The sequence below is a fragment of the Narcine bancroftii genome, chromosome 4 (genome assembly GCF_036971445.1).
Source record: "Narcine bancroftii isolate sNarBan1 chromosome 4, sNarBan1.hap1, whole genome shotgun sequence".
NCBI classification, from domain to species: domain Eukaryota; kingdom Metazoa; phylum Chordata; class Chondrichthyes; order Torpediniformes; family Narcinidae; genus Narcine; species Narcine bancroftii.
The window spans coordinates 25,270,333-25,291,198 of NC_091472.1; the positions used below are offsets into that span (position 1 = coordinate 25,270,333).

Consider the following 20,866-nt stretch of genomic DNA (forward strand, 5'->3'; position numbering starts at 1 on the left):
GGTGTGTGAGGATACTGTAGGATAGGGGTAGTTTGTCAATACATAGAGCAGTCACTTCCAGCTACCAGTAATGACTCGTTAACCATTCCAGGCAAATTACACACTTCTAGCTTGCAACTCAGCAATAGGCAGTAGCTCCACTTGCCCCAACCCACCTAACACTAGCAGAGTGATTCTTAGATGGAGGGCACCAGCAGAGAATGGGAATTTGTTTCTGATTCTCAGCGTACAGTAGACATTTTTGTTTAATTACCAAGGATATATACCTTATATAGTCAATGGACTAAAAGCGCAATATATTAAAATATATCCGAAAACTTCAAATTGGTCAAAATATACCTGGTGTATATTCTCTGCCATTCCTATTCTCAATTATTCTTCCGTGTATTGTTTAATGTGAAGCAGATGTGGTGGTATGTAGATGATATCAGCTTGTGCCAGTGTTGGATCTGAAGCTTTGATATGTTATCATATCCATGATCTCTTCTTATTATTTACTCATTCTGTTGCTCATCCACATTGCCACTAGGTATTGAGAACTTTATGCCCACGCCACTTCACCCTATGCCTTGATCTATGGTGGAACTGTCGGAAAGAAGGGACAGGGCATAACCAAGGATTGTAAAGAAGATTGATATAATTGAAAATACAAATATGCCAGCCTTTTATTTCACTGATCTGTAGAATAGTTTTCTCAATTCAGACAAGAGATGATGGTAGTGATTTTGCAAGATCAAATGGATCAAGTGTGCCTTGTTTAGAAAAGGTGTTCGGCCTGCTTTAATTATAGAGCGGAATGTGATCTGGGAGTTCAAGAAGGGCATTATTTGGAGCAAAATGATATGCTCATTTTAGAAATGCTTAGAATTTTATTAAAAACAGAAAATGATAGCACCATAGAACACTACAGCACAGAAACAGAGCCTTCTGCCCTTTGACTGTGCCAAACCATTTTTTTTCCCCATAGGCCCACTAACCTGCACCCAGTCCATAGCCCTCCATACCTCTCTCATCCATGTACCCATCTAAATTCTTCTTAAATGTTATAATTGAGCCTACATTGACCACCTCAGCTGGCAGCTCATTCCACACTACACTCCCACCACTCTCTGTGTGAAGAAGTTCCCTCTCATGTTCCTCCTAAACTTTTCCTCTTTTACTCTTAACCTTTTTCCTCTGATTTGTATTTCAGCTGCCCTCAATGGAAAAAGATTATCTACATTTACTCTGTCTATCTCCCTCATAATTTTAAATACCTCTATCAAATCTCCCATTATTCTTCTACGCTCCAGGAATTACAGTCCTAACCGGTTTAACCCTTCCCTATATCCAAGTCTGGGCAACATTCTAATAAATCTTCTCTGCACTCTTTCCATGTCATTCCTGTAATTAGGTGTCCAAAACTGCACATAATATTCAAATTTGGCCTCACCAATGTCTTATACAACTTTACCATAACATCCCAACTTCCATACTCAATACAAATTTATGAAGGCCAATATGCCAAAAGCTCTCTTTACAACCCTATCCACCCGTGACACCACTTTCAGGGAATTATCTATCTGTATTCTAAGCTCCCTCTGTTCTACCACACTCCTCAGTGCCCTACCATTTACCGTGTATGTTCTTTCTTGGCTTATCCTTTCAAAATGCAAAACCTCACCCTTGTCTGCATTAAATTCCATCTGCCATTTTTCAGTCCAGTTTTCAAGCTGTTCCAGATCCATCTGTAAGCTTTGACAACTTTCTTCACTGACCACAATGTCTCCAATCTTAGTGTCATTTGCAAACTTGCTGATCCAATTTACCACATTATCATCCAGATCATTGATATAGATGACAAACAACAATGGTCCCAGCACCAACCCCTGAGGCACACCACTAGGCACAGGCCTCCAGTTTGAGATGCAATCATCCACCACTACTCTCTGCCTTCTCCCGTCCAGCCATTGTCAAATCCAGTTCACTACTTCACCATAAATACTTTACATCTGAACCTTCCTGACTAACTTCCCATGTGGGACCTTTTCAAAGGCCTTACTAAAGTCCATGTAGACAACATTCACAGCCTTTCCTTTGTCAACTTTCCTGGTAACCTCCTCAGAAAACTCTAAGATTGGTTACACACAAATCTACCACACACAAAGCCATCAGTTTCTGGCTATCCAAATAATTGTACATCAATCTCTTAGAACACCTTCCAATAATTTATCTACTGACGTCAGGTTCACTTGCCTGTAATTTCCAGGGTTACTTTTTAAACAATGAAACAATGTGAGCTTCACTCCAGTCTTCTGGCACCATACCTGTGGCTAAGGACATTTTAAATATTTCTGCCAGAGTCCCTTGGAATTTCTACACCAGTTTCCCTCAAGGTCTGAGGGAACATATTGTCAGGCCCTGGAGATTTATCCACCCTTATTTGCTTTAAAGAAGCAAGCACTTCCTCATCTTTAATCTGTATAGGTTCATGACCTCACTGCTTGTTTTCCCTTACTTCCCACAACTCTGTGCTTGTTTCCTGAGTGAATACTGATGAAAAAAAATTAAGATCTCCCCCATCTCTTTGGGCTCCATACAAAGCCGACCACTCTGATCTTCAAGGGAACCAATTTTGTCCCTTACTCTCCTTTTTGTTCTTAATATACCTGTAGAAACCCTTAGAATTTTTCTTCTCCTTGTCTGACAAATCAACCTCATGTTTTCTTTTAGCCTTCCTGATTCTTTCTTGAGGATTTTCTTTTATTTTTAATCAACTCAAGTACCTCATTTTATCCACGTTGCCTATACCTGCTACTCACCTCTCTTCTTCTGAACCAGATCCACAATATCCCTCGAAAACCAAGGTTCCCAAGGCCTGCTAACCTTGCCTTTAATCCTGACAGGAATATACAAACTCTGTACTCTCAAAATTTCACCTTTCACTAGAATATTTATTAATACACAAGTGCTGGAGAAACTCAGCAGGTCATTCAATATTCTTTTATAGCAAAGATATTTTACCAATGCTTCGGCCCTGAGTCCTTCATCAAGGTATTTATATAACCAATATTTCAGGCCTGAGCCCTTTGTCAATGTTTAATGAAGGGCTTAGACCTGAAACTTTGGTTATACATCTTTCCTATTAAAAAATGCTTTATGATCTACTGAATTTCTCCAGCATTTTTTTGCATTAAACTACAATTTCAGCGTCTTCATACTTTCTTGTTTAATTAAAATCACGAGAATGTATTCATTTTGGTAAGAAAGAAATGTTTACTTGGCATAATTATAGAAAAGCATCTTTGGCTTGGCTTCGCGGACGAAGATTTATGGAGGGGTAATGTCCACGTCAGCTGCAGGCTCGTTAGTGGCTGACAAGTGCGATGCGGGACAGGCAGACATGGTTGCAGCAGTTGCAAGGGAAAATTGGTTGGTTGGGATTGGGTGTTGGGTTTTTCCTCCTTTGTCTTTTGTCAGTGAGGCATATTGAAACTTTAAACAACAGATGGTTACCTCCTCTCCATATTGGTGAACGGATACTTCCATGACGTGCCCTTCCACTTCCTTTCTGTTTCCACGGTTTCCTACCTCCTCCTCTTACTTCAGCTCGAGACTTCACTTTAGCATGACTCTATAAATTTTTAAAGAGGCCAGAAATAAACTTTTCACCCTCTCAACATTAGTCCAGTCTTTGTTACATTGCCAAACCTTACATTAATATTTGCAATCATTTGAATTTAAAGTTATATTTTGATCAGATTAGATGCAGTGAAACAATTTATTTCTTCAAGAGAATGTGAATAGCTGGAACTCAAGACTGTGGATTTGGGTCCAATAAATCTTTAAAGATTGGGTGTACCACATAAAACATTACAACATGGAAAACAGAGCCCTTGGCCCTTCAGTCTGTGACAAACTATTATTCTGCCGAGTCCCATTGACCTGCACCCAATCCATTTGACTCTATACCCCTCTCATACATGTACTTGTTCAAATTTCTTTCAAATGTAAAATTGAGCCTGCATTCACTACTTCAGCTGGCAGCTTGTTCCATACTCCCACCACTCACAGTGCAAAGAAATTCCCTCTAATGTTTCCCCTTAAACTTCTCCCCTTTCATCCTTAAACCATATTCTCTGGTTTGCATCTCACCTAACTTCAGTAGAAAAAGTCTATTTGCATTTACTCTATCTATACCCATCATAATTTTGTATACCTCTATTAAATCTCCCCATCATTCTTCTACACTCCAGGGAATGAAATCCTAACCTGTTTAACCTCTCCCTTATCTCAGTTCTCAAGTCCCAGCAACTTGCTAGTAAATCTTTCCTGCATTCTTTCAATTTTATTGATATCTTTCCTGCAATTACATGATCAAAACTCCACACAATATTTAAAATTTGGCATCACCAATGTCTTGTACAACTTTACTATAACATCCTAATTCCTATACTCAATAAATACTTTGAATTATGAAGGCCAAAGTGCCAAAAGCACTCTTTACAACCCTTTCTACCGGTGACACCACTTTTAGGTAATTATGCATCTGTATTCCCAGACCCATCTGTTCTACTGCACTTTTCAGTGCGCTATCCTTTATCGTGTATGTCCTACCTTGCTTTGCTCTTCCAAAGTACAACAATTCACATTTCATGCATTAAATCATCTGCAATTTTGCAGCCCAGTTTTACAGCTGATCCACACCCCTCTGCAAACTTTGAAAGCTTTCCTCACTGTCCACGATACCTCCAATCTTTATGTCATCTGCAAACTTGCTGATCCAATTTATCACATTATCATAGAAATCACTGATATAGTTGACAAACAACAATGGAGCCATCAATCCTCGAACCATACCATTAGTTACAGGCCTCCATTCACAAAGGCAATCCACTACCACTTTCTGGTTTCTCCCATAAAGCCAATGTTGAATCCAGTTTACTACCTCACCAGAAATACTGAGTGACTGATCCTTCCTGACTAACCTCCCATTTGGGACTTTGTGAAAGATCTTACTAAAGTCCATGTAGCCAACATCCACAGCCTTTCCTTCATCAACTTTTCATGGTTCAGTCAGAAGTTAACATTAAGGTACAGATCAGCCATGATTTAATTAAATGTTAAAGTAGGCTCATATGGCTATGGAGCTTACCTGCATTTCAAGTACCTTAAAACTCAGAACTTGAGACCAAATCTAGTTCTGAACATAACATCATTCATTCTATGTAAATAGTTAAAGAAAGACCACTTACTATTCTTTTAAAGTTTCTCTGCCAAATTGCAACTTCATGTAGAATATCAATTCTGTTTAAAGGAAAATAAAAATCCTTGGTATTCATTTCTCATAAAAAAAAGACATTAAATATGTACTGGCCAACATTATTTTACATAATAATTACTTTGGAAAAACTTTCAAAAGATACTTTTCAAAGAACTGACAGCGAATTTCAGCTCCAGCCCTTCCTCTGCCAAATTCCAAGGACAGAAGAATCCATTTGATCAGCTCCTGATCAATTAGCCTAAGCTTCAACTTTCCTATGCCATCAGCAAATTGCATCCAAGGTGTTCAAGTACCACTGAAGAAACTCTGAGCCACTCTTGACATTACATCCCAATACTTGAGGGAAAGTAAAACTGTCAACAGGATGGAAAATTAAGCTTTGCCTTACCCAAGGTTGGATGATTAAAAAAAACTCTACATCCCTTCCTCCCAACTGCCCCGTGTTTAACTGAATAGTACAGAAAGACAACACTGCAACAGGACAGTTATAATTTGCTATCATGCCTCAGTTGTAAGGCTGATTTTTGTTTCAAACATGCTGTTAATTTTAAAAGAAGTAATTTTTAAAAAGTTGAAAATATTTTGTGCAGTTAAGGATCACAGCTGATGTGATCATTGTCAATATTTCCACATCTCTGTCAATTCTTCATTACTCTTAATTCCCATAGTTCAAAAATATTTTAGCCTTAAATAACGCCTCACTTACAGGCCTTGTATCCATTTTTTAATTTAAAACTCAAAATCACTACTCTCAAACTAAATTCTACCATTCAACGGCACTCTCCCAGAAGATACTAATCAACCCCATCTCAAAGCACAAGGCCAGATCTATAGCCTATGCCTGATTGGGTACACAAATTATTGTTCTAGGAAACTACATGGCCTATAAGATTCAATGAACTTGATCTTAAGACTATTTTGACAAATTGATTTGATATTTCCAAAGAACCATGATTACCACATCATTAAAAAAAAACAAGACCTCGCAATTTCTTAATTCTTCAACAATATAAATACATTTAGGAAGCGAATAGACTACAGTGCTTTGCCCTTTGTCATTTCTTTTCTTCCCCACACTAATCCTACCGTGATCATCTAAGCCAAATCCTTCAGACCACTGAACTAATATCATTCTTTATATTCATATGTAATTCTTTTCTGATTCTGGCTCCCTTTCCAAAATGTCAAATATCCTAATGAAAACTTTAGCATATAGCCTTAGATACCTCTCAAACATGTCACTGATAATTGATCTATATTTAAATCAATGACTAATTTACTCAAGACTGCTGCAAACATTCAGATATAGTCTTTACCTTACCCAAATCTTTATTTTTTGCTGCACAAATTCTGTTCTTCCTGTCTTACTCTCAAAGCCATATTAATGTGCACTGTCCATTCTCTAACTGTTAAATCTCCCCTCTCCTGAAGTCTTTTTATGCAAGAGTTCCATTCATGAGAGATGACCACAAGAAATTTCTTTGCAAGTCAGAAATGAATGTCTTCTATATTAAACTGTTTCATCCATCATTCTTTAATTTGAGTAACTAAACTAATGGAATATATTCTTCATACAGTCATTAATGAATACCATGAAACATTACTAGCTTGAAAAATGTTTTTAAAAATTTATGGGAACATTTGCTTAAAGTTGTATTTTTGTAATTCAGGGAACCCGTGCATTTACATAAACATATAATTAAATACTTTACCTTGGGGGTACCGCAAAGACATCAGGATGTAATTCAATGATGCCCAAGTTCTCATCATCTTGTCCCCGCAGAGACTCCAGCCAAGCCTGACTGGGCTTTAGATGCGATGGAACAGCAATCTCACACTTTCGTAAAACAGGCAGCCCAGAATCAATTGGGGTTGGTTCTGAAATATATGAAATACTCTCTGCTATTGATAATTGAATTTTGTAAGAATCCTTAAAAGAACCTGAAAAGTGTACTCTAATAAATAAGATTCAGCTTATTACAACTTAAGCCACAGCAAATGACCAAGGAATGAAGAATTGAAATACAAGTCCTTCTTATATTCACTCTTCAAGAAGGTCACTTCATTTTCATCTAAATCAACTTGCTCCTGTGCATCACCTCTTGCTTATATTAGAACTGATTGTTTTCAACTCAAGGGCCGAGAGTTGTGTCAACATGTAAATAAAGAAGGACCTTGAAAGTCCCAAAGAATGCTGCATGCAAGTTTTGAATGGACAGGGCACCAACTAGCATGGATTTCAATGAATGTAACCTGGTCAGGTCTCCTTTCAGTCATGCAAAAGCATTGTAAAGGCCATCTTATGTCAGTATGTGTGTCTCGCAGCACAGATAGAGTTCTAGGAAATGCAATGCAGATACAAAATGCATACCGTTGAATAGCATTCTGTATGTCTGGCCTTCTCCATCAGATAGCATGTCATATGTTTGGAGAACCAGAAGAAAAATATTTGAAAGAATGCACGCGCAAAGCACTTTGATAGAATATCCGTACATTGTTGCATTTGCTTTATCTATAAAATATGAACGGTAGAAAAATGTGAATGGTCAACAAAAGCTGATTTTGAGGTGTTCAGTCTATTTGTACCCCTGTGAAATGTTATCACACCTGGATTAGTACTGCTGTAGAATCTGTTTAAAAACTGGCAGTGGCTTTTGTATCATACTTAACTAGAGGCAAGGTACAAGACTAGAGGCTCATGTTGTGCCTTTATTTGTGAAGAGCTGTGAAGACAAGCCAGGAAACTACAGGCTGGTGAGCTTAACATTAGTGATGGAACAGTTACGAGAGAGGATTCTTGGATACAGGATCCGTACTCAAAGGACCGATTAGGGAGAGTGAGCATGGCTTTGTGTGTGGGCGAATTTGATTGAGTTTTTAAAAAAAAGTAACAGTATTGAAGAGGGCAGGGCAGCAGATATCATCTACTTTCATGTAAGCAAGGCTTTTGATAAGGTCCCACATGGTAGGCTGGTCTGGAAGGTTAGCTTTCATGGGATCCAGAGTGAGCTTACAAATGGAATACATCATCAACTTGGTGGAAGGAGTCAGAGAGCAGAGGGAGAGGGCTGATTTTCAGACTGTAGCCTGAGACCAAGGATGTGGTACAAAGATTGTCTCAACATAGACAAGATCGTGGAATTCAGGAGGACCAGAAATGACCAACCTCTACTACACATCGACAACTCTGCAATGGAGAGATTGGAGAGCCCCACGTGGAGTTCACTTAACTAGTTTCCTATTGTGGACACTCAACATCTCCACATCAGGGAGGACACAACAGCAACTGCACTTCCTAAGAAGACTGAAGCGGGCAAAACTATAGGCCACTATCATGTCAATCATCCACAGGAGGTCTATTGAGAGTGTCCTGGCCGGATACATCACAGCGTGGTACATTTGCTGCAGATAAATGGATCAGAGGTCAATCCACAGGACACAAGAATGGCAAAGAGGATCACTGTAGTCTCTCGCCCTCCTTCCCATCTCGACGTGATCTACTGGGATCGTTGTATGAAGAGGGCGCACAAAATCATTAAGAACCCCTTCCGTGTCCCGCACACAGCATCCTTCAGCTGCTCCTATCAGGAAAGCGATACAGGAATATCAGAGTGAAACACAGAAGTCTGTAGATGCTTGATTGTAGTAAAAACATACAGAAATGCCGGAGGATCTCAGCCGGTCGCGCAGCAAGTGCGCATTTTTAAGCAGCAATACTAGGCTAAGGAACATGTTCTGACAGGCAGAGAGAACGCTGAGTGACCAAAGGAATTGATTATACTAGCCATTCGAGACTCTTATATTCACGAAACAATATTTATTTATTTCTATATATGAATACTTGTCCTGCATTGTTTGTCTGTATGTGTGTAATATATGGTTATATGTCTGCATGTTTTGCACCGAGGACCGGAGAACGCTGCTTCGTCAGATTGTACTTGTGCAATCAGATGACAATAAACGTGACTGGTGCTGGGTCCTCTGTTATTTGCCATGTATACTAACTATTTGAAGGAAAATGTAGATGGCATAGTTAGTAAGATAACAGATTACACTGATATTGGTGGTGCACTAAACATTACCTATGGTTACAACAGGACCTAAATCAACTGGGAAAGTGAGCAAAGAAATTACAAATAGAATTTATTTCAGACAAATATAAAGTGAGGCATTTTGAGAAGTTAAACTAGGGCAGTGCATACATAAAGAATGAAATGGTGCTGGAGAATATTGTAGAACAGAGAGTACTGGGGGTACAGGTACATCGTTCCCTGTTCTCAGGGTGGTGAAGGCAATGTATATCATGCTTGTTTCATTGGTCAGGGCCATGGGTGCAAGAAATGGCACATCACAATGCAACTGTGCAAGAAATTGGAAAAGACAGCAGTGGAGAGAATGGAAGTTATAAGGATAGAGTGGATAGGCTGGGACTGTTTTTCCCAGAGCAAAGGAAGCAGAGAGATGACCAAACAGAAGTTTACATATACATACATATATATATATATATATATATATAAACATCAGGGCAGGGGAGTCTAAAATCAGTAACAGGCCATTTCGGCCCATGAGTCTGTGCCACCCAATTTACACTCTATTAACCTATACCCCAGTTTGTTATGAAAGGTGGGAGGAATCTGGAGCCCCTGGAGAAAACTCGCATAGACATGAGGAGAACGTACAAACTCCTTACAGACAGCATGGATTTCAAACTCCGGCCCAGTCCCGATCACTGGCGCTGTAAAGGCATTGCATTAACTGCTACGCCAACCATGCCGCCCCTACACCAGCATATGTTTAACCTTAAAGATTTAAAGGGGACTTGAGGGCCAAGTCTTTCCATACTGATGGTGATGGGTATATGGATCAAGCTGCTAAAGTATGTGGGTAGAGGTGGTACAATTAGTGTTTAAAAGGCATTTGGACAGGTATGTGGAGATGAAAGGTTTAGAGGGATATTGGTCAAACAAGCCAAATGACAGTAAGCTCTGGTAGGCACATAGAAGAGGGTTCAAGGGAGGTTCACAAGGATGATTCCAGGAATGAAAGGGTTATCGTATGAGGAGAATTTGACAGCTCTTGGCCAGTATTTGTTGGAATTTAGAATGAGGGAGGATCTCAATGAAACATTTCAAATGTTGAAAGGCTTGGACAGAGTAGATTCAGAAAGGATATTTTCCATAATGGGAGAGTCTAGACAAGAAGGCACTACTTCTGGATTGAAGGGTGTCTGCTTAGAATAGAGAAGCAGAGGAATTTCTTTAGCCAGAGGGTGGTAAATCAGTGGAATTTGTTGCCACAGGTGGTTATAAAGGCCAGGGCATTGGGTATATTTAAGGCAGAAAATGATAGACTAATGATTAGCTAGGGCATCATAGGCTAAGGGGAAAAGGCTGGGCAATGGGGCTGAGTGGGAAAATGGATCAGCTCATGATTAAATGGTGGGGCAGACACGATGGGCTGTGTTATGTTTGAGGCCCCCCGTTGTAAAATAAATGAAAACCACAGGCTAGTGCAGCCTAACTCAATGCTTTTCTAGTTACATACTACAAAGCATCACTATAAAATGTTCAGTATAAATCAATTCCCCACGTCATCACGTAAACGTAATAGTGTCATATCCAACAGGCTGAATAATTTATTTCTGCTCTTATGTCTTAAGGTCACCTTGGTCAGCGTGGATGAGTTGGGCCGAGGGGCTTGTTTCCATGCTGTAATTCTCTATGACCAAGTTCTTTTGGCATATTACAGTCTTGTTTCTTTAACATTATAGAAAGTATACAGTATACACCTTTTTTTCAAAACTGATGAAGATGAGCTTTGGAATTTACAAATTGTCTTCCAAATATTAAACAAGATCAACAAATGGATGTTCAGGGTCAAGTCACTCAGCAAGTTTTGGCAGATTGACCTGAAAAGAAGCAAGTTGCAGAACAGATGCCAAAACATCAAGCATTATTTGAGATCAATGATGACCAAGTGAATAAAGATCTTAAAGAAGCTCTTATACACCTCAAGAAATAAATGATTCATTTAAGGATTTTTATTTTAATTTATATAGATCTCAGCTTGATTGTAATGAGGTTAAAATTGATAATTTTTTTTTGTCTCAGAGTAGTCTGTCTTCTTAAGTTGTCAAGATCAGAAAGATTTAGATGTGGTATGAGAAATTATTTGCAGTGTAAGTCTCCAGGGGAGGATGGTTTTCCACTTGAATTTTATAAGAAATTTAAAGATTTATTAATACTTCATTTTATGGCAGTGTTGAAACAGGCGACAGAAACCCATTCTCTATCGGAATCTTTTTCAAATGCGATCATAACTGTGTTACCTAACAAAGATAGAGAGAAGTTAAAAAGTGAATCTTATAGGCCAATATCTTTATTAAATGCTGATTATAAAGTTTTGGCAAATAGTGGCTAGATAGCCACCAAATTTAATTCATATGTATCAAACTGGTTTTATTAAAAAAAACTAATCTGCTGACAATGTTGCTAGATTGATTAGTTTACTATATTTATCTTAAAAGAAGTGTGATTTTAGTGGTGGAGGTAACTTTAGATGCTGAGAAGGCCTTTGATAGATTAGAATGGAATTATTTATTCAAAGTGTAGGAAAACTTTGGGTTAGGATTTACAGTTATTAATTGGGTAAAAATTTTATATAAAAATCCCTCTGCTAAAGTTTTAACTCATGGACAAATTTCTTCTGCTTTTCCATTGACTAGATCAAGAAGACAAGTATGTCACTTTGCTTTAGAAATAGAATCTTTAGCAGAGTTAATAAGACAAGATTCTAATATTAAGGGTGTAAAGGTTAGTCAAAAGGAACACAAGATTAATTTATTTGCTGATGATGTTTTGGTCTATATGACAGATCCTACAAATTATGGTTATGATTAATTGGGACAAAAGTGAAATTATGCCCTTGGTTAAAGTTGATTATACTCAATGTTGAGAATTTGCTCGATTTAAGTGGTCAGATTATGCAATTAAATATTTGGAGATTAAAGTTGATAATTATTTAAATAACATAAATTGAACTATTTATCTTCACTTAATAAAATTAAAGAAGATTTAAATAGGTGGAATAACTTTGCCTATAACTTTAGTAAATTGTATAAAAATGAATATTTTTTCCAAGGGTTCAATATCTTTTTCAGTCAATTCCCTGTTGGATTCCTCAAAAAAAAATTTAAGGATTTACTTTCCAAGTATTAGGAGGTTTCCATGGAAAGGAAAGATGGCTAAAGTGTGTTTGGAAAAATTGACATGGAAATTTGAATAAGGAGGTTTGCAACTTGCCCATTTTAAGAATTATTATAAGGCAGCTCAACTGAAATTTATTAATGGGATGTTTGATTTAGATAAATCCTCAGCTTAGGTTAAAATGAAATTGAGTAAAATAGGAGAAAACTGTATGCAGGATTTTATTTATAAATGGAATTCAAAATTGTTAACATGAACCAGAGATACACCTATTTTGAAACATTTGATTGAACTATGGAATAAAATAGATTTTGAAATAGATGGAAAAGGTTTTATTTCTTGAAAAATGCCTTTATATCAAAATACATTTCTTCCTTTTTCTATGAATAATCAATTTTTGAAGATATGAGGTCAAATGGGGATTAAGAAAATAGAAGACTTTTTTCAATGAATGAAGATAAAATTTAATGTCCCAAATAATACAATTTTTGTTATTATCAGGTTAAGACTTTCTTGGTTGATACATTTGATACTACCTAGACAGAATGAATTAAAATTATTGATATGTAAAGGTGGTATAAATAAGTTTATTTCAGAGATGTATAAATTACTTCAAAAAGCAGCTCCTAAATTAGGAATTCATAAATCAAGATTAATATGGGAGGTTGATTTAAATATCTTTTGGCTTGGCTTCGCGGACGAAGATTTATGGAGGGGGTAAAAAGTCCACGTCAGCTGCAGGCTCGTTTGTGGCTGACCAGTCCGATGCGGGACAGGCAGACACGATTGCAGCGGTTGCAAGGGAAAATTGGTTGGTTGGGGTTGGGTGTTGGGTTTTTCCTCCTTTGCCTTTTGTCAGTGAGGTGGGCTCTGCGGTCTTCTTCAAAGGAGGCTGCTGCCCGCCAAACTGTGAGGCGCCAAGATGCACGGTTTGAGGCGTTATCAGCCCACTGGCGGTGGTCAATGTGGCAGGCACCAAGAGATTTCTTTAGGCAGTCCTTGTACCTTTTCTTTGGTGCACCTCTGTCACGGTGGCCAGTGGAGAGCTCGCCATATAATACGATCTTGGGAAGGCGATGGTCCTCCATTCTGGAGACGTGACCCATCCAGCGCAGCTGGATCTTCAGCAGCGTGGACTCGATGCTGTCGACCTCTGCCATCTCGAGTACCTCGACGTTAGGGGTGTGAGCGCTCCAATGGATGTTGAGGATGGAGCGGAGACAACACTGGTGGAAGCGTTCTAGGAGCCGTAGGTGGTGCCGGTAGAGGACCCATGATTCGGAGCCGAACAGGAGTGTGGGTATGACAACGGCTCTGTATACGCTTATCTTTGTGAGGTTTTTCAGTTGGTTGTTTTTCCAGACTCTTTTGTGTAGTCTTCCAAAGGCGCTATTTGCCTTGGCGAGTCTGTTGTCTATCTCATTGTCGATCCTTGCATCTGATGAAATGGTGCAGCCGAGATAGGTAAACTGGTTGACCGTTTTGAGTTTTGTGTGCCCGATGGAGATGTGGGGGGGGCTGGTAGTCATGGTGGGGAGCTGGCTGATGGAGGACCTCAGTTTTCTTCAGGCTGACTTCCAGGCCAAACATTTTGGCAGTTTCCGCAAAGCAGGACGTCAAGCGCTGAAGAGCTGGCTCTGAATGGGCAACTAAAGCGGCATCATCTGCAAAGAGTAGTTCACGGACAAGTTTCTCTTGTGTCTTGGTGTGAGCTTGCAGGCGCCTCAGATTGAAGAGACTGCCATCCGTGCGGTACTGGATGTAAACAGCGTCTTCATTGTTGGGGTCTTTCATGGCTTGGTTCAGCATCATGCTGAAGAAGATTGAAAAGAGGGTTGGTGCGAGAACACAGCCTTGCTTCACGCCATTGTTAATGGAGAAGGGTTCAGAGAGCTCATTGCTGTATCTGACCCGACCTTGTTGGTTTTCGTGCAGTTGGATAATCATGTTGAGGAACTTTGGGGGACATCCGATGCGCTCTAGTATTTGCCAAAGCCCTTTCCTGCTCACGGTGTCGAAGGCTTTGGTGAGGTCAACAAAGGTGATGTAGAGTCCTTTGTTTTGTTCTCTACACTTTTCTTGGAGCTGTCTGAGGGCAAAGACCATGTCAGTGGTTCCTCTGTTAGCGCGAAAGCCGCACTGTGATTCTGGGAGAATATTCTCAGCGACACTAGGTATTATTCTATTTAGTAGAATCCTAGCGAAGATTTTGCCTGCAATGGAGAGCAACGTGATTCCCCTGTAGTTTGAGCAGTCTGATTTCTCGCCTTTGTTTTTGTACAGGGTGATGATGGTGGCATCACGAAGATCCTGAGGCAGTTTACCTTGGTCCCAACAAAGCTTGAAAAACTCATGCAGTTTGGCATGCAGAGTTTTGCCGCCAGCCTTCCAGACTTCTGGGGGGATTCCATCCATACCTGCTGCTTTGCCACTTTTCAGTTGTTCGATTGCCTTATATGTCTCATCCAGGGTGGGAACCTCATCCAGCTCTAGCCTTAGGGGCTGTTGAGGGAGCTGGAGCAGGGCGGAATCTTGGACTGAGCGGTTGGTACTGAAAAGAGATTGGAAGTGTTCTGACCATCGGTTGAGGATGGAGATCTTGTCGCTGAGGAGGACTTTGCCGTCTGAGCTGCGCAGCGGGCTTTGGACTTGGGGTGAGGGGCCGTACACAGCCTTTAGAGCCTCGTAGAAACCCCTGAAGTCGCCAATGTCCGCGCTGAGCTGTGTTCGTTTGGCGAGGCTAGTCCACCACTCATTTTGGATCTCCCGGAGTTTGCGCTGAAGATGGCTGCATGCGCGACGGAAGGCTTGTTTCTTCTCTGGACAGGACGGCTTTGTAAGGTGAGCCTGGTGGGCAGCTCGCTTCTTTGCCAGCAGCTCCTGGATTTCCTGGCTGTTTTCGTCAAACCAGTCCTTGTTTTTCCTGGAGGAGAAGCCCAGTACCTCTTCAGTGGATTGCAGTATGGTAGTCTTCAACTGATCCCAGAGGGTTTCAGGGGACGGGTCCGTGAGGCGGGTTGCAACGTCGAGCTTTGCTTTGAGGTTTGCCTGGAAGTTTCCTCTCGCTTCGTCTGACTGCAGTTTTCCAACATTGAACCTCTTTCTGGGGGCTTTATTGTTCCTGGGCTTTGGCTTGAAGTGAAGGTTGAGCTTGCAGCGAACCAGCCGGTGGTCAGTGTGGCATTCCGCGCTAGGCATGACCCTGGTGTGGAGCACATCTTGTTTGTCACTTTCTCGCACCAGGATGTAGTCCAGGAGGTGCCAGTGTTTGGATCGGGGATGCATCCAGGTGGTCTTAAGGCTGTCCCTCTGCTGAAAAAGGGTGTTTGTAATGACAAGCCGCTGTTCTGCGCAGAGCTCCAACAGGAGGCGCCCATTGTCGTTGCACTTGCCGACGCCAACCTCAAATATATGAATATATGAAAATGTTTGGGTGTAATTATGTAAGGAAAATATGACAAAAAATTTTAATGTTAGATATAGACTGGTTCAATACAATTTTCTACATCAATTACATTTAACTTGTCAAAAATTTAAAAAATTGAATCCAGCATTATGAGATTTATGTTTTAGATGTGATCAGGAGGTTAGTTCAATTTTGCATTCTACTTGTGGAGTTTCCTTGAGTAAAACCTTTTTGGTTAGAGGCAAAAAAAATTTGGAGAAAATATTAGGGGTAAAACTCCCACAGGATCCAATGTTATTTTTGTTGGATAATATTAAAGTGGTTAGCCCTAAATTAAAATCAACTGTGCATCAAATTGAATTTTTACGATTAGCTTTAGCTATTTTTAGCTATTACTTGAAAATCAAATGCGGACTTAGGGATGGAGAGATGGCATGCTGAACTGCGTTCTCGTATTCCACTTGAGAAAATAACTACAATTTATGTAATAAATATATTTTTTTCTTGAAAATATGGACTCCATATTTACAATATGTTGGTTTGAAAATTTAAAGCACTCTGAAAGCTCGTCCTGTTGGTAACCCTCAGTGCCATTATTATTTGAATTGAGACTTGTATTTTTTTTTGACATTCTCCTAACTTTTTTATTTTTTTTTCTTTGCTACTTTAGGAGAGGGTCAGTGGGTGGGGAGGGAAGGAGGGATTCATATAAATATATATATATTTGATTTTCTTTTAGTTTTATTGTATGGATGTGGTTTTTAAAATTCTTAAGTAAAATGTTCCAAAAAAAAAAGGTGAAGTCGGAGATTCATCTCATGTTGTTTTCCTTTTAATATTCATTTAAATATGTACTTAAGAATTTAATTAGTTCAAACAATTCTGAACACCCTTACCTTTCTTTTTTTTGTTAATTATGTTTGTTTGGAGACAGAGATTTGTTGGCAACTCACTTCCTCCAGATAGAACTGACACCCACTATTATAAGAAAAACAAAAATACAATTAAATAGCAATTTAGAGACAGAAACCACTATTTGATCACAAATATGATCATTTTTAATCAAGACATTTTGACTCAAGGCAAATTAAAAACATATGAACCTTAATTTTTTTTTAAAAAAAGCATTGTTAGAGTTGCACCTTTTAAAAATACAGAGAAAAAAATGACAATGTGTAATAAGGACTCCATCTCTAGTTTTCAGATGTCTGAAAAATGCACAAGGTATACAATACTAGACTTTTATTTTTAAGTTGTTTGAACCCCTTTGATTATGGCAACTGCATGAATCTTGATGTATCCTAGATATAACTTGTTACAGGTGTTCGATTAGAGCATTAGTTTTCAAATTAAGGACAGGTCTCACTCAGATACAATTTCATGGGATCAGATTGGGCATCAATGAAATTTGTAGTTCTTTATTATCATTGCGTAGAATATTTGAGGCAGGCAAGGAAAGAGGGAAAGAAAGACATTGAGTTATGGGTGTTAATTTATAACGATTATACAATGTAGAGACTACAAGGTTTTATTAGTCAAGACAGCCAATTTTGCTTGCATAAGCACAGATCTTATTGCCTGCCTCAAGTCATTTTCTCTGCCATGTGATGAATGGGATAATTATCCAGGAAAAGAAGTTTGTACATGTTATACAAAATTATCACAAAAATGTCATCTATGGCCCAAATGTAGCATTATTTCTCCAGGATCAGAATATTGTATATAGGTCAGGTCCCAAGGTTGAGATCGGAGGACAAAAATTTAGACCAATGCGAAAGTGCATTCCCGTGTAATTTTTACATTGAGATATATCTTTCATGCAAAATCTTTAAACAAGCCCTCTTCTACCTTCACAAGTGGACATAAAAGATCCTTTGCGATCTGAAAAGCAGGAAATCTCACAAATGCATTCTGGACGATTGCTCTCAAACATCATTGAACCAAATTAATTTGCATTATAATTTAAGGAATCTTTCACACAAAGCAATTGGGAAGTTCCCACTTTACAACTATGCCTACTTTTGAAAAATACTCAATATGTGTTTTTTTTTAATGCCCCTCATGATCTTGTAGACCTCTAATAAGTCACCTCGTTCCAAAGAGAACCACCTTAATTCTGTTAACCTTGCCTCATTAGATACATTCTCCAATACAAGTAACATTTTGGTAAATCTCCTCTGTACCCTTTCCATACTTTACACAACCTTCCTGTCATAAGCAACCGGAAGTGAACACAATATTCCAAGTGTTTTCTAAAGCTGCTACATTACCTCTCAGCTGTTGGACTCAAACCCTCAACTAATGAAGGACAGCATACCACAAACCTTGTTAAATACCTTACCAACCTGTATGGCAACCTTGAGAGATCTATGGATTTGAATCCCGAGGTAATGTGTTCTTCCACGCTGTTAAGAATCTTCCCGTTAACCATGTACAAAATTCAACACTTTTAAGACAAGTTTTTTGTCATCTGATTGTACAAGTACAATCCGATAAAATACACACGCACACACACGCATATTTTTTCATCTGTAAACATATTGTTTTGTACATGAGAATCTTGGATGGTGAGTGTGAGCAGTTCCTTTGGTTATTCAGCATTCTCACTGTCCTTGGGAAGAAGTTGTTCCGATGGCTGCAGCTGGGCAATGCTGTGTGCAGGATGGAAGGGGTCCTGAATGATTTTTGCGGGCGGCCCTCTTCAGCCAACAGTCCCAGTGGATCATGTCGATGGGGCTGGGGTGGGGAAAAGGAGACTCCAGTGATCCTTATAGATGACACTTTCCAAGTTCTAGTATTTCCCCATTTCAAAACGTGTCATCTTCAAAGAAACGTAAGTGACGATATTCTGAATTACTATCTTATTAATTAAATAAATCAAACTCTGTAGATGCAGCTGTAAGTAGCTTTAATTCGTTAATAAAAATGGATAAACATTTTGCATAATTTCACATTGAGATTTTCATAATGATGAGTAAACAAAGTATTCTGTATAATAATGATATTCAACTTTAAACAAATAGAAAAGAAATAAAAATAAGATGAATTCAAAGTATCTCGAGCTTTCATCTCTGTCACGATTCTTCAAAGAATGAGATACAAAACTCCTGGTCTGCTCGGATATTACAACATATGATGTTAGTAACATTACAAACAATTTTCCTTAAAGGGATAGTCATAAAATCAACTACCAATCAAAAACACCAAGTTTTAACCTTTACAATCCTCTCTGCCATTCCTACAATCCTGTGGATTGACCTCTGATCTATTTCTCCACAGCAATTGTACCACACTGTGATGCAGCCAGCCAGGACCCTCAATAGAGCTCCTATAGAAGGTAGCCAGAAGGTGGCCAGAAGCCTTGCCCACTTCCATCTTCTCAGGAAGTGCAGTCGCTGTTCACCTTTCGGACAAGTGAGAGGATGTTGAGTGTTCACAATAGATCACTAGTTAAGTGAACTCCAGTGAACTTGGTGCTCTCCACGACAGGGTTGTTGATGTAGAGGGTGGTCTTTCCTTATCCTCCTGAAGACCATGATCATCTCCTTCATCTTGTCCACATTGAAACTCAGTTTGTTCTTCTTGCACTATTTCACGAGAATTTCCACCTCTTCTCTGTAGTTCACTTCACACTTATGCAGATTGAACTCTATCTGCCATTTTTTCCATCCAACTCTGAATCCTGTCTATATCCTCTTGTGACTTACGACAACCTTCTACACTATCCACATCTCCTTTCTGAGCAAATACTGTAACATTCAGAAGTTACCTGACTAATCACATGCAAAGAAAGTGTAACTATCATTGTGAAGTTAGATTTAATTTTAACTGCGGGCAAAAATAATGAGCCAATATAAAAAAATGATTCGAAGGTAGGTGGTGGAGTAGGTAGTGTAGTGATATGATAGTTTGGATAAGAGGAAAGGTAGAATGGAAGACAAACAAAACTACAGGATACAAAGTTTGTACATTAAAAAAAAAATCAGTTAATGAAAAGGAACAAAGTCAATAAGCTTTTATGAAAGAATGATGAGAAATATACAGTACAATTCCTGGCATCCAGAATTGAAGCGACTGGAAATTTAAAAAAAAATAAACTAATAGGTTAAAAACACAAATTGTAAAAGTAAATGTTCTCTGAAGTAACACAAATCTTTGGTGAAGATGGGAGCAAATATTCAGCCAGCTGAGTGCTTTGCTCGTAGCAGCTGTTTAAATAAAGTTGTGTGAAACAGCAATGATGAAGAGTTGGTTGATGCTGCTCGCCATTAGGGTTACTCTCTTGAAGTGTCAGAGGCTTTAACTGTAAACTTTTTTTTGGGGGTGAGTGGGGATAAATTATCTGTAATGTGATTATTTGTCAGGGGATGGAGCGTGATGGCGTAGGAGGAGGAGATGGAACCTGAACTCTCCCAGGGATTTAATCTAAATACCCAAATTAAAAAGATTTTATTGGAAAAAAATAATTATTTTTAAACCTTTGGAAGGTTCCTAGACAACAATAATTACTATGGTGAGTAGAGGGAAGAAAGCAGCTAGTGTGAGGAAAATACAGTCTACAGAAATGAAGAAGATGGAAGAAAAAAGGCCTACCTCGAAGTTGAACCCAGAGGCTCAAGTTCCGAAGCCTCCCAGGTCTGTTAAATTGATTTCTGAATACATGCACCCGACATCAGCGGCACCTCCCCAGGGAAAATGGCATTGGAGTCGGACCTATCTCTCCAGAGCAATGTGAGCAAGTTCTGCTTAGGCGTTGTGAAGAGGAGGAGAAAGCCCTGGAATGGAGGCTCGATAGCACCACAGCTGGTGATGCTGGCAGAAGAGAAGAAGTGGTGCCTGGAGAAAAGCTGTCAGATCCTTTAGAATCATCATCTGGCAGTGAATAAGATGATGAAGATCAACAGAATTCAGATGATTCAGAACAAATGAACCTTCCGAAGGTTGAAAGACAAAGTTCAGAAATAAAAAAAATTATCTAAATTAATGGTGAAG

The 20,866-nt window shown here is 39.1% G+C and overlaps 1 protein-coding gene across 3 annotated transcripts in view; it reads right to left on the reverse strand.

Annotated features, from left to right (window-relative positions):
* Positions 1 to 20,866, reverse strand: part of mrpl4 (mitochondrial ribosomal protein L4) — a 51,758-nt gene that overhangs the window by 16,257 nt on the left and 14,635 nt on the right. The window contains exons 2-5 of one of the 3 annotated variants that reach the window (XM_069930957.1): positions 16,771 to 16,852; positions 6,976 to 7,141; positions 5,235 to 5,286; positions 3,496 to 3,613 (exon numbers count right to left, since the gene is read on the reverse strand). In XM_069930957.1, coding sequence (XP_069787058.1) covers positions 3,496 to 3,613; positions 5,235 to 5,286; positions 6,976 to 7,141; positions 16,771 to 16,852 — 418 coding nt within the window. Of the gene's footprint in view, positions 1 to 3,495; positions 3,614 to 5,234; positions 5,287 to 6,975; positions 7,142 to 10,927; positions 11,025 to 16,770; positions 16,853 to 20,866 lie in introns of those variants that run through there. The other 2 variants (XM_069930959.1, XM_069930958.1) reach the window with 2 other exon arrangements.